Source organism: Chiloscyllium punctatum, chromosome 17 (genome assembly GCF_047496795.1).
Source record: "Chiloscyllium punctatum isolate Juve2018m chromosome 17, sChiPun1.3, whole genome shotgun sequence".
Classification (NCBI taxonomy): domain Eukaryota; kingdom Metazoa; phylum Chordata; class Chondrichthyes; order Orectolobiformes; family Hemiscylliidae; genus Chiloscyllium; species Chiloscyllium punctatum.
The window spans coordinates 53,389,118-53,401,731 of record NC_092755.1 but is presented as its reverse complement, the minus strand read 5'-3'; the positions used below and the strand labels follow the sequence as shown (position 1 = coordinate 53,401,731).

The following is a 12,614-nucleotide window of genomic DNA, read 5'->3' as shown; positions in this document are numbered from 1 at the left end:
GACACTGAACTAGCATTTTTCTGAAGGTCACAGTAAATGTAAGAAGTAACATAGTGACATCAGGATGCAAGTTATTGAATTCAAGCAGTAACATGAATTTTCATATTAGCTTACATGAAGGCAAAGAATCTTAAAAAACATCCTTGATTTTTGAAATCATTGTTTGGTATAAGAATCGATCACTGTTTAAAGTTTCACTTTTAAATATAAGTAGTAGGAATGTATTATTTGATTGAGGTTCTATTTATAAATACATTATTAAATTGCTTATTTCAGAAATTTAACTGACACAATGCCAACAGCGTTAAAATTTCGGGTCCAGTGACCCTTTCTCATAACTGAAGAACAATTACTGGACCTGAAACATTAACTCTGATTTCTCTCCACAGATGCTGCTGAGATTTTCCAGCAATTTCTGGTTTGTTTATGATCTCCAGCATCTGTAGTGCGTTCTGTTTACAGTGCCAACAGCGACAGTTGTTACTGTAAGGTTAAGAAATTGAATGGCGGTGGAATTTTATTCTCATGGGATTTGTAAACTTGGCCTTTCCCAATTTATTGCAATTTCCATTTTCTCTTTATAGGTGAATGCAAACTTTGAATCTTTGTCACTCACTTCACCTTCATCCTTTGAGAAGGCAGGGTATTTTTTTCAAATTTAGCATGTTCTGTTCTATGCACGCGCTTTGAATTATAAATCTAGATTCTGGATTAGTCAGCTACTGGCTGTTCAATATACAATGCTGAAATGTATTCAATATTGGATATGAGCATAAAGGGGATGTTGAAGATAATGGAACCTATTTTCAAAGGAATTACTTGAGATTTTAAATATGTCTGCATAATGCTGCCCATTTGCTTGAAAACTGTACTAACTGTAATTAAAATAAGTTTCAAATTGGAAGCTATTCTATCCTTGTAAAATGTTCCAGGTTTAAGAAACTTGCTCTGTAACCGTGAAATCATTGCTGCACAATGCCACTGCATTTAGAAATTTCTAAATTCTATTTAGAAATAGATATTCTTTTGGATGCAACTTGCAGTATTCTTGGGCTCTCTGTTTCCAATATAATCACTAACCGCTAATATAAAAACAAAAGTGCTAGAAATATTCAGTTGGTGCGGCATCATCTGTGGACAGAGAAACAAAGCGTTTCAGGTTTTTTCTTGTTCTGATTGGTCATTGATTTAAAGTGTTTCTCTCTGTCCCAATGTGACCCAAATTGCTAAATATTTCCAGCATTTTCTATTTTTATTTCAGATCTCAAGTGTTTGCAGTGCTTGGCTTTTGTATTTAATAACAGCTGCCTGAATAACCCAACAACTGTCTGCGTAATCAAGCAGCTGTCAGGGAAATTGCATTTCTGTCTAGTGACTAGGCAGGTTGACTAAATAACATCACACATTGAATAAGTCATTCTGTAGAACTAAGAGTACAAACTCTGAAATGCACACTGAGTAGCAAATACAGGATGCAGATTAAGTTGTATCTCACACTGTGTGAAGATGAAATTTCAAGTTGGGTGGTGTGCGTGTGTAACTTGTTTCTGAAGGAAATTAATAAAGTCATGTATTGCGTTAGGTTAAATCAGAAAGTATTTTCAGATATCAATTGAGTTTCAAAATTCTTGATATTACAAGGAAAAGTGTGTAATTCATAATCCAAGAATGTTAGCACTTGGGTCCTGTGAAAGAATGTGCAGGCGACAGCTTGTGCTCCCATGAGGAGGTTGAATAATTCATCAACTTCACTAACACCTTCCACCCTGTCCTCAAGTTCACCTGGATCACCTTGGACACCTCTCTCCCCTTCCTGGACCCCTCCATCTCCATTGCGGGCGACCGACTCAACACGGACATCCACCTGGACTACACCTCCTCCCACCTTGCCTCCTGTAAAAACACTACGCCTTATTCCCAATTACTCTGCCTCTGCCGCATCTGCTCCCAAGAGGACCAGTTCTACCATAGAACATCCCAGATGGCATACATCACATCATCCACCACCTTCAAACGGACCCCACCACCTGGGAGATATTTCCCTCCCCACCCCTATCTGTGTTCCAGAGAGACTATTCCCTCCACGACTCCCTTGTTATGTTCATGCCCTTCACCAGCCCACCCTCCACTCCCGGCACCTTCCCCACCACTGCACGAAGTACAAAACCTGCACCCACGCCTCCCCCCTTACTTCCGTCCAAGGCCCCAAAGGATGCTTCCACATCTGACAGAGATTTACCTGATTTCCACAGATATCATCTACTGTGTCCATTGCTCCCGATGTGGTCTCCTCTATACTGGGGAGACAGGATGCCAACTTGTGGAACATCCCAGGGAACATCTCTGGGAACCATGCAGTAACCAACTGCACTGCCCTGTGGCTGAGCACTTTAACTACCTCTCTCACTCCGCCAAGGACATGCAAGTCCTGGGCCGCCTCCTCTGCCAAACCCTAACCACCTGATTCCTGGAGGAAGAACGCCTTGGGACCCTCCAACCACATGGGATTAATGTGGATTTCACCAGTTCCCTCATTCCTCCCCCCCCCCCCCCCCCCCCCAAACTATATCCCAGATCCAACCTTCCAACTCAGTACTGGCCTTTTGAACTTTCATATCTGTCTACCTTCCTTCCCACCTATCCGTTCCACCCTCCTCTCCAACCTATCACCATCGCCTCCACCTTCATCTACCTATCACATTGCTAGCTACCTTTCACCTAGCTCCACCCCCCTCCCATTTATCTCTCAGCCCCCTTTGGCCAGAAGCCTCATTCTTGATGAAGGCCGTATGCTCGAAATGTCGGTTCTCCTACTCCTCGGATGCTGGCTGATCGGCTGTGCTTTTATAGCATCACACTCTTAGACTTTGTAGTATGTAATGGTTGCTACATGGAAGTCTGCACAGGAGGAAAAGCACTGTACAAAACAGTGGAGTTTAAATTTTTAAGTTGCAAAAGAGAATGCATTCATTAATTAGATAGAGGAAAGTGAAAAAGGCTGGCAGAGTTTGAGAGTGAGAGAAATCACTGAGGAAAACGTGAGCTTATTAGTGTAAGTTGTTCACGCAGAGGGTGGTACGTGTATGGAATGAGCTGCCAGAGGAAGTGTGGAGGCTAGTACAATTGCAACATTTAAAAGACATCTGGATGGGTATATGAATAGGAAGGGTTTGGAGAGATATGGGCCAGGTGCAGGCTGGTGGGACTAAATTGGGTTAGGATATCTGGTCGGCATGGGTGAGTTGGACTGAGGGGTCTGTTTCCATGCTGTGCATCTCTATAACTCTAAGAGCCTTTTCAAAATGGGAATTGTATCAAATCTTGGACAGTCTTAAGCTTTAAAGGAAGATTAAAATTGTTTAGGAGATAATATTTTGACCTAAACAGAGAGCCAAACTTTTTGTAGACTGATAAAAAAAATTTGAATGTCACTGCATTTTAAACAGCGTATTATATACTTTTTAATCCAGCCATGCTAAAGAGGAAAGTTGGTGATTGTTGGTAGTTTATTTAGTAGCTATTTATTACATTGTGAATAGTCACTGTCAGTAGCATGGCCTGAGTTTGATATTCAAGTTCTTGTATCAACTTGTTGGAACTGGCATTACTTAGTTAAAGTGGAAACTGTTTCTCCTTCCAGGTTTTTTTTTGCATCACCTTACAATTGCAGATATTTTGGGCATAGATTGCTCCATAGCTGGAAGGAGCCAAAGGACATTCTATCCAAACATAATGTGCTGAAAATTGGACAGAAGGAGATCCTATTCAGCTCCTTTCATTTCAATGAACAAAAATGCAGTTTTTTTAGACAAAATGATAGGGCAGAAGTCTATCATTTTATGGGGTATTATGCCTTGTCAACACCAAGAAATATTACATGCTGTCACTGGAGCAATACACAGCATTTTCCAGCACTGTTTACCTTGAATGAGTAATCTAGCAGGCTTGGTTAATAAACTAGTTCGCACTCTTCATTGATAACCAGCTAATATGGAGCTTATCTGGGCCATAAAATAAAATTACCTTTTGTGACGGATGCACTACTGACTCTTTCAATATATTTTGCATGTTTGATTTTCACTCTATACTGCTATAGCAGCTTTATTTTAATTTCTTTTATCCTGTCTGTTCCATTTCTGTCTCCTGTTGATCCGTTTCTAGCCAGTCAACACAGGCCGTGCTGCCAACAAGCCATATTCTCCATCCCATAAAGGAGATCCTGTGATACGGGCAGATCCATTTGCCCTTCCCCCCCGCCCAGCCCCTCCCTCAATGTATGGACGACAGCAAAAACCAAATGTAAATGTGTGTATATGCAAGAACATGATTTTTAAAAAGAAACAGTGAATGCAGACTAATATCCACAAAGCTTAATTTATTATCTTTTTATAATAGTTTTTTAAAATTTAATATTTTTAATAGTTGTGTAAGGCTGTTAAGTCAAATGTTACAACGCAGGTTATCAGTGTTACTGTTGACACTTAATTTGGTAATCCTTGTGATATTAGCTTGCAACAATGATGACTAGCTTTTTGGATGTCAGCTGAATGATCAGAAATTCTCTTCAATTATTTCAATCTCCAGATTAGAGATTGTACTTTCACTTGGTTGTAGTTGGATTACTTGAATTCTTTCATTATGTCATGGCTGTTATATCAGAAGAAAGTTAGCTAAGCATGTCAAAAGGTGGTAATTCTACAGAAGGCTGGGGAGTTCCTTTGATGTTATTTGCTGTGAAAAATATCTAATAAAGAAGTGCTAGGCATCCAGCAACAAAATGTTACTTGCATTTAATCAAGACTCAATCTTTACCAGTATCTTTCTGAAAATAACTCTCCAAAATACTGAAATACCACACAGCAGATGATGACTGTGTCTGTGATTTACTGAAAAATGGATTATCTGCATTCTGATACATATGCAGAAATACTATGAAGATTAGTGAAAGAAAGAAGCAAATAATGTTACAATTGGACGATATCACTGCCTTTTCAACGACTGGGTTGCTCTATTTTATTGGAGCTACTTAACCACTCTGTGGAAACTGGGAAACCCCTGCCATATAATAGCATACCTTTGAAATCAAGAAATGCATTAAATCATTGTATTGGGCAGTGGACATAAAAGTAATTTAGGTACATAGAGCAGGAGGTTTATCAAAGTCATGTTTGAAAATGTTGTAAAATAAGTGATCAGATGACTTTTTTAGTAATTTAGTTAATCACTGAAATTATACTATCTAGCTTAATGAATGGGACAGAGTTGTGATGTGTCTTCTGTTAATAAATGTGAGATTCTTTCTTCATTCATTGTCGTACAACACTGAAGTATAGGTAACGTAAATGCTGATTACTTCTCCTGTAAAAACTTCTTAAAAATTAGGACTCATCTCCTCCTCTTCTATCTTCTGAAATTTGGTTTTTATGTAATGTTATTTCTTGGCCAGATTCTTCACTAATTAGGTTTCCAGCTCTTGATGGTGTGTGCATTACAGGTCTGTCTGACGTCCACTGACAAAGCGCTGAGCTGTAACAAGGGACTTGGGGGAGATGTCAATGGAGCACATGTCTGTCACTGTAACATAATTGAGGCAACGTCTTAAAAAGTTGTTCGTGACAGGCAAGAGAAGAAAAGTGCCATTGCATCTTAAAGTCATACAGCACAGAAGCAGACCCTTCAGTCCAACCCGTCCATGCTGACCAAGTTTCCCAAAATATACTAGTCCTGTTTGCCTGCATTTGGTCCATATTCCTCTAAGTTTTTCTATTCATTTACCTGTCCAAATGTCTTTTAAATGTTAAAACTATACTTGCATCTACCACTTCCTCTGACAGTTCATGCAATATACGAACAATCCTCTGTGAAAAAGTTTCGCCTTAGGTTCCTTTTAAGTCATTCTCCTCTCACCTTAAAAATATGCCTCCTTGTTTTAGATTCCCCCATCCTAGGGAAAAGACATTTGTTATTCACTTTATCTTTGCCCCTCATGATTTTATAAACTTATAAGGACACCCCTCAATCTCCTAAGCTTTAGTGACTAAAGTTCCAGCCGATGCAACAAGTCATTATAATACAGACCCTCTAGTGCCAGCAACATCTTGGTAAATATTTTTTGAACCCTCTCCAATTTAATAGTATCCTTCCTATAGCAGAGTAACCAAAACTGTACACAGTTCTCCATAAGTGGCCTCACCAATATCCTGTACAACCTCAACATGATGTTCCAATTCCTATAATCTGTGGTCTGAATGCAAGCATGGAGGAGGGGAGAGAAACTCTAGCTTTTAAATGGATATAAAATTAAATCAGAAATCTTCTGGTTACTCTGTTCTTGCCATCTGCTTTGACTATATCCTCAAGTTCAACTTCATCCAAGTGCTGCAATGAGGGAGTAAGGTAGGTATTCTACAGACTTTAGCTTTGATGTTGGACGTTCTGGAAATTTAAGATACTTAATCAGTCTAGCCTCTTTCTGAGGACACTTTTTCTGTACCCAGTGTGCCTCAGAAGCACTTCCTGCATTTTCAGTTTGTAACTTTTCAGACCCTGTTTTAAAGCATGTCAATTTATTATTTTCAGAGTGAATGGTTCATTTTAAAACACATTTAATGTCAATATTTTTTATCCATCTTATAGGCTGTGATTCATAGAACGCACAATATATGAATTGGAGATGCCAGTATTGGAATGGGATGTACAAAGTTAAAAATCACACAACACCAGGGTATAGTCCAACAGATTTATTTATCAACTACCTGATGAAAGAGCAGCGCTCCGAAAGCTAGTGTTTCCAAATAAATCTGTTAGACTATAACCTGGTGTTGTGTGATTTTTAACACTATATATTAAAAAAATGTTCCCATCTTATGCACCAAAACACACAGGCTCATCACTGACCAATCCAGGTTGATCAATAAAATTCAGATATACCATGTCAACAAATTTTGACATAGAATTAATCAAACCCAGGAAGACTTTAATACCTGGCAGTACTTGATTGATAGCCACTACTGATTGAACAGAATAGTCCAGCAATTCTCTATTCAGCATCTGGCTAAGTGTTTTATGAACTTACAAATGCATTAACAAGGCTAAATATCCCTTGTGCATAATTTTGATTGTGTGGAGTTATAGCATAAATTTTATGGTGAGGGTCATCATTTATGTTTGTGTATTAACCACTCAAATAAATAATTGTGTGTTGCTAAGTAAAATACAGTGCCAGATTTAGTCAGCCTGACAGGGATCTTGCCCAATGGGAATGCCCCATTGGTTCTAATAGAAAAGCCTGAAGTGGCTCCCATTGCGTCTTCCATGGGATTGGGGTTGCTAGTTCCCCAAGCCCAGCCCATCAAGAGCTGCCAGCCATTCAGAGACTGACAGCTCCTCATTGCCATCAGTACTACTCAGGAGTAACAGCTGTTGGTAATGCAGCCACCAAGGACATCTGGCCAGAGGTGAGGGAGCTAAAGGTTGGAGGTAAGAAAAGATGGGTGGCAATTACCTTTCCCTCTTAACACCAGGTTCCTCAATCAGGCACAAAGTGAACAAAAGGCCTGTCCTATTTAATAGTAAAGCAAAAGAGAGATTTGATTATTGCAAGGATATCTATGCCACGAAGGTCATGGTTCTTCTCTTGTTAAAATAATTAAAAGGGAAGTTTGCATTTGTCATTGTTTCTAAAGTAAACTCCTCTGAAGAATGATAGCTGCTGTATCGAAAAAATTAACAATGAATCATTGAAATATGTGTGGTTAAGATTAATTTCAGTGATATAGCACACCTCAGAATAAAATCACCTGATTAGTTGGATAGCAGTATGGCAAAATATTGACTAGTTAACATGACCACTTTTGTTCTGCCTTTTTCTCTGTTCACAGATGATGACACAGTCAGGATCTAAAGGAAAGCATGGTGGTTCTTCCACAGTAGCAGGGCCTCAAAAAGCTGGAAGTCAACTCGATAACATGCTGGATGAACTGCATGTTGGGCTGAATAAGCTGGGAGTTGCGACTGTTGCAAAAGGAGTGTGTGCTGCATGCAAGAAGCCTATTGCTGGGCAGGTGAGGAGATCACATAGAATTTGGAATGTGCCAGCAACGTCAGTAGAAATGGTCAGTGTTGCTGGGTTAACACTAATAGTTTGATATTTGAGTCCAACATTGCTGCTTTTAATACAATGCTGCTCAAACCGATGTCTGTTTTATATTGGAACACTTGTTGATGAGGCAGAAGATTGAATGCCCCTGTCAGGCTCTTGTGCACTGGTAGTGCCCCTACCTTTGAACCAAGGGACCCAAGGTCAAGTCCCAACTGTTCTAGGTATTTAATAACGTCTGTGAACAGGTTGATTAGAAAATATCCTACCCTGGTAGGTCTTTTCAGTGCACCAGTAATGTCCATATAAAGGCAATTGTGTTTTGAAATAGCTGATCTGTTTAAAACAGTTAGGCGGCACGGTGGCACAGTAATTAGCACTGCTACCTCACAGCACCAGAGACCTGGGTTCAATTCCTGCCTCAGGCAACTGTTTGAAGTTTGCACATTCTCCCCGTGTCTGCGTGGGTTTCCTCCGGGTGCTCCGGTTTCCTCCCACAGTCCAAACATGTGCAGGTTAGGTGAATTGGCCATGCTAAATTGCCCGTAGTGTTAGGTGAAGGGGTAAATGTAAGGGAGTGGGTCTGGGTGGATCCCTCTTCAGAAGGTCAGTGTGGACTCGTTGAGCCGAAGGGCCTGTTTCCACACTAAGTAATCTAATCTAATCTAATCTAAAAATTCAGGAATTACACAGGTTACCAGCATCTGTGAAAAATCAAGTTATTCATTTTGAGATGTGTTCCATTCATCAAAAGAAGCAATGTTGTATTCTAAAAATATGTAATATTCCTTTCTCTAGAAGTGTAGCAATCTGCTTCCTTGTGATATATCTTTTGTCTGAACAAGTACATGACTTTGAACTATTTCAAATGTTGTGTAATTTTAATGAAACTGTTTGTTGCACTTTTGTAAAATATTTTAAATTCTGTTTATTCAATGTCAGGTTGTTACTGCGATGGGTCGTACCTGGCACCCAGAGCACTTTGTCTGTACCCATTGCCAAGAAGAGATTGGTTCTCGAAATTTCTTTGAGCGAGATGGACAGCCATACTGTGAGAAAGACTACCACAATCTATTCTCCCCTCGCTGTTACTACTGCAATGGACCCATTCTGGATGTAAGCATCTCAAATGCATTCAAAATGGAAGAGTTAATCTTGTAATGGGTTGAAAAATGAGAGTGAGACAGCTGCGTCACAGCGCCAGGGACCCAGGCTTGATTCTAGCCTTGAGTGACTGTCGGTGTGGAGTTTGCACGTTCTCCCTGTGTCTGCGTGGGTTTCTTCCAGGTGATTCGGTTTCCTCCCATAGTCCAAAGATGTGTAGGTTAGTTGGATTGGCCGTGCTAAATTGCCCATAGTTTTCAGGGATGCGCAGACTAGATGGATTTTCCATGGTTAGGGTGGTGGGTTTGGTCTGAGTGGGCTGCTGTTCGGAAGGTTGCTGCAGATTCAATGGGCTAAATGGCCTCTTTATGCACTGTAGGGATTATATATAAATAACTTGACATTTCATTTGCAAGTGATAAATATAAACAGAGCTCCAAGTCGATAGTGTAACAACTATTTCAGTATCCCCCAAAAATACTATTCCCGCAGGAAAGGAGTACTCACATATCATTGTTTTGATTTTAGAAATGGATTTATTTCAATCCCATGTTGTAATGCCAAATCTGCTCGATAGAAAAGTAATATTTTTGGAGCTATGGTTTTTCTTGTGAAGACTGAGGACAGTGTAGTGGAACCATGTAACATTGCAGTATCATCCAAAGTGGATGCATTTGGCTTCATTCTAACTCATGTCTTCTCATTGTTTTCTGTGTTACAGAAAGTGGTGACAGCACTGGATAAAACTTGGCATCCTGAACATTTCTTCTGTGCCCAGTGCGGAGCCTTCTTTGGACCAGATGGTATAATGCTTTTTGCATCATCCAATTTGACCATTCTAAATTCTTTGTTAGCATCTTGCAGTATAACTGCTAACATACCATGTATTCTAGAATCACTTTAACTTTGTCACTTCATTGCTGACCATATTCTGTGTTGGTCAGGCCAGACAGCAGTTTCATGCTTCAATGAGTCAGAACGGATTCCAATGAGAAAACTACTTGTCACATTTAACTTGCATACTGACACTGCGCTCGAAGAAATTTCAGACTATTTGGACCAACTTTTTCCTTTAAAATAATTCAAACTTTTCTGCTAAGAACTGAAGCATAAGACTAATATTTAACATGTATCCAAGGAAATATATACAATTAAATACATTGTGAACTTCTATTTGAATGCATATGCAAAATGTTAGCCAAATGGTTGTAAGATACTTGGAATGATAAATGTATTCCACATTAAGTTATTTAATCAAGTCAATTATTGGTTTTCAAATAGTCATAGAGCTTTTACAGCACTTAAAACGTCCTTTGCCTATCGTATCTGCAATGGTAATCTATCTATACTAATTCCATTTTCCAGCATTTGGCCCTTACTGTTATGTCCTGTGGCACTTCTTAATGCTAATATAAATATAACTTGTATATCTTGAGGGTTTCTGCATTCACCACCCTCTTAGACAATAAGTTCCAGATGTCTACCACCCTCTAGATGAAAAAAACATTCCTTAATCCCCTCTAAGCTTCCTGTTCCTTAACTTAAAACTGCCTCCTGGTTATTGAGCACACTCATAAAGGGAGAAGTTCCTCAAGATCTACCTATGCCTCTCATAATTTTGTACGTTTCAATCATGTTCCCCCTCGGCCTTCTCTGCTTTAAGGAAAGCAATCCAAGCCTATAGCCAAATTGCTCCAGCCAAGGAAAATCCTGGTGGAACTCCTCTGCATCCTTCTAGTTCAGTTACATCCTTCCTATAATGTGGTGGTCAGAATTGTACAGAGTATTCGAGCTGTGACTTAGCTAATATTATGTAGAGCTCCCTTATGACTTCCTTACTCTGTTTTTTTCAATTTAAAGCAATCTAGTTTTTTGTTCAATACATCACATCACTTTAGATTGCCTACCGTGTGGAAACTGGCCCTTCAGCCCAGCAAGTCCACACTGACCCACCCGAGAGTAACCCATCCAGACCCATTCCCCTACATTTACCCCTGACTAATAGACCTAAACTAGGGGCAGTTTAGCATGGCCAATTCGCCTGACTTGCACATTTTTGGATTGTGGGAGGAAACCGGAGCACCCGGAGGAAACCCATGGGGATAATGTGCAAACTCCACACAGTCAAGTGGCCTAAGGTGGGAATCAAACCTGGTCCTTGGCGCTGAGGCAGCAGTGCTAACCACTGAGTCACCATGACGCCCTTAGTGTTATATTCAGTGTCTTGATGAATAAAGACAAGTATCTCATATGCCATCTTAATCACCTTATATCTGTGCTGCAGCCTTCAAGGATCTATGAGCTTGCACATCAAGGTTCCTCTGATCCTTTGTACTTCTCAGAATCCTGCCATATATTGTATATTTCCTTGCCTTGTTAGACCTCCCAGATGCATCACTTCACATTCTTCACAATTAAGTTCAATTTGCCACCATTCAGCCCATCAGACCAACTTGTCCATACTGTCCTGTAGACTAAGGCTTTCCTCTGCAATATTTATGCCACCACCAATTTTCATGTCATCTGCAAACTTACGAATCAGACATCCTACATCCTACATTCTGGATCATCATCCAGTAATGATCCTACTGGATCACTAATGTAAACAATTAACAGCACAGAGCTCTGTGATATGATAGCAGACACAGGCTTTCAGTCAGAAAAAAAACCCTTTGACTGTCACCCACTGTTTTCTCCCACTAAGCCTACTTTGAATGGAATTTGCTAAATTACCCTGAATCTCATGGGTTCTTATTTTTTTAACCAGCCTTGTTAAAAGCCTTACTGAAGTTTAAGTAGGCTACATCAAATGCGCTATCCTTGTCTACACACACAGTCCCCTCCACACAAAATTGAATTAAATTTGTTAGATGTAATTTCCCCCCTGACAAAACATGCTGACTATCTTTGATTAATCTTTACCTCTCCAAATGGAGATAATTCTGTCCCTCAGAAAATTGTTTTTTAAGATATTTTTATTGAAAATTTTAACATGTTTTAACAAGTTTACAAAAGAAAACTATAAAAAAAAAACCAAGTATAAACATTGATATACAGTTAAATCTTAAATAAATGATAACCAAAATCTAATAAACAAGAAAAAAGAAATACCAAGAGAGAGAAAAAAAGACAAAACTCAACTAACTATTCATCTAACTTACAACTAACCAGAGTGTATCATTAAAATTCTTACATTATTCAAGAGAAGAGAAAAAAAAATACAACGGATAATACATAAATAGAGCAGTGATATACATGCTCGGAATGTGTTAACATCAGATCACAACAAAACCAGTATTTATCCAAAACATCCCGAGCATAGAGCATATAAAATTCACAAAAATAAAAGCTCTTTAGTACATTCAGATCAATATAATAAAACAAACTATTTCTAAATAGTAAAAAAAAGTAT

General features: G+C 39.2%; 1 protein-coding gene across 4 annotated transcripts in view; it reads left to right on the top strand.

Moving 5' to 3' along the window:
* The window catches only part of LOC140487842 (paxillin-like), a 158,838-nt gene that overhangs the window by 136,580 nt on the left and 9,644 nt on the right, over window positions 1–12,614 (top strand). For 2 of the 4 annotated variants that reach the window (XM_072587145.1, XM_072587146.1), the window contains 5 exons: window positions 585–638; window positions 4,162–4,305; window positions 7,881–8,063; window positions 9,041–9,214; window positions 9,924–10,005. In XM_072587145.1, the coding sequence (XP_072443246.1) occupies window positions 585–638; window positions 4,162–4,305; window positions 7,881–8,063; window positions 9,041–9,214; window positions 9,924–10,005 (637 nt within the window). The remainder of the gene's footprint in view (window positions 1–584; window positions 639–4,161; window positions 4,306–7,880; window positions 8,064–9,040; window positions 9,215–9,923; window positions 10,006–12,614) is intronic. The other 2 variants (XM_072587147.1, XM_072587149.1) reach the window with 2 other exon arrangements.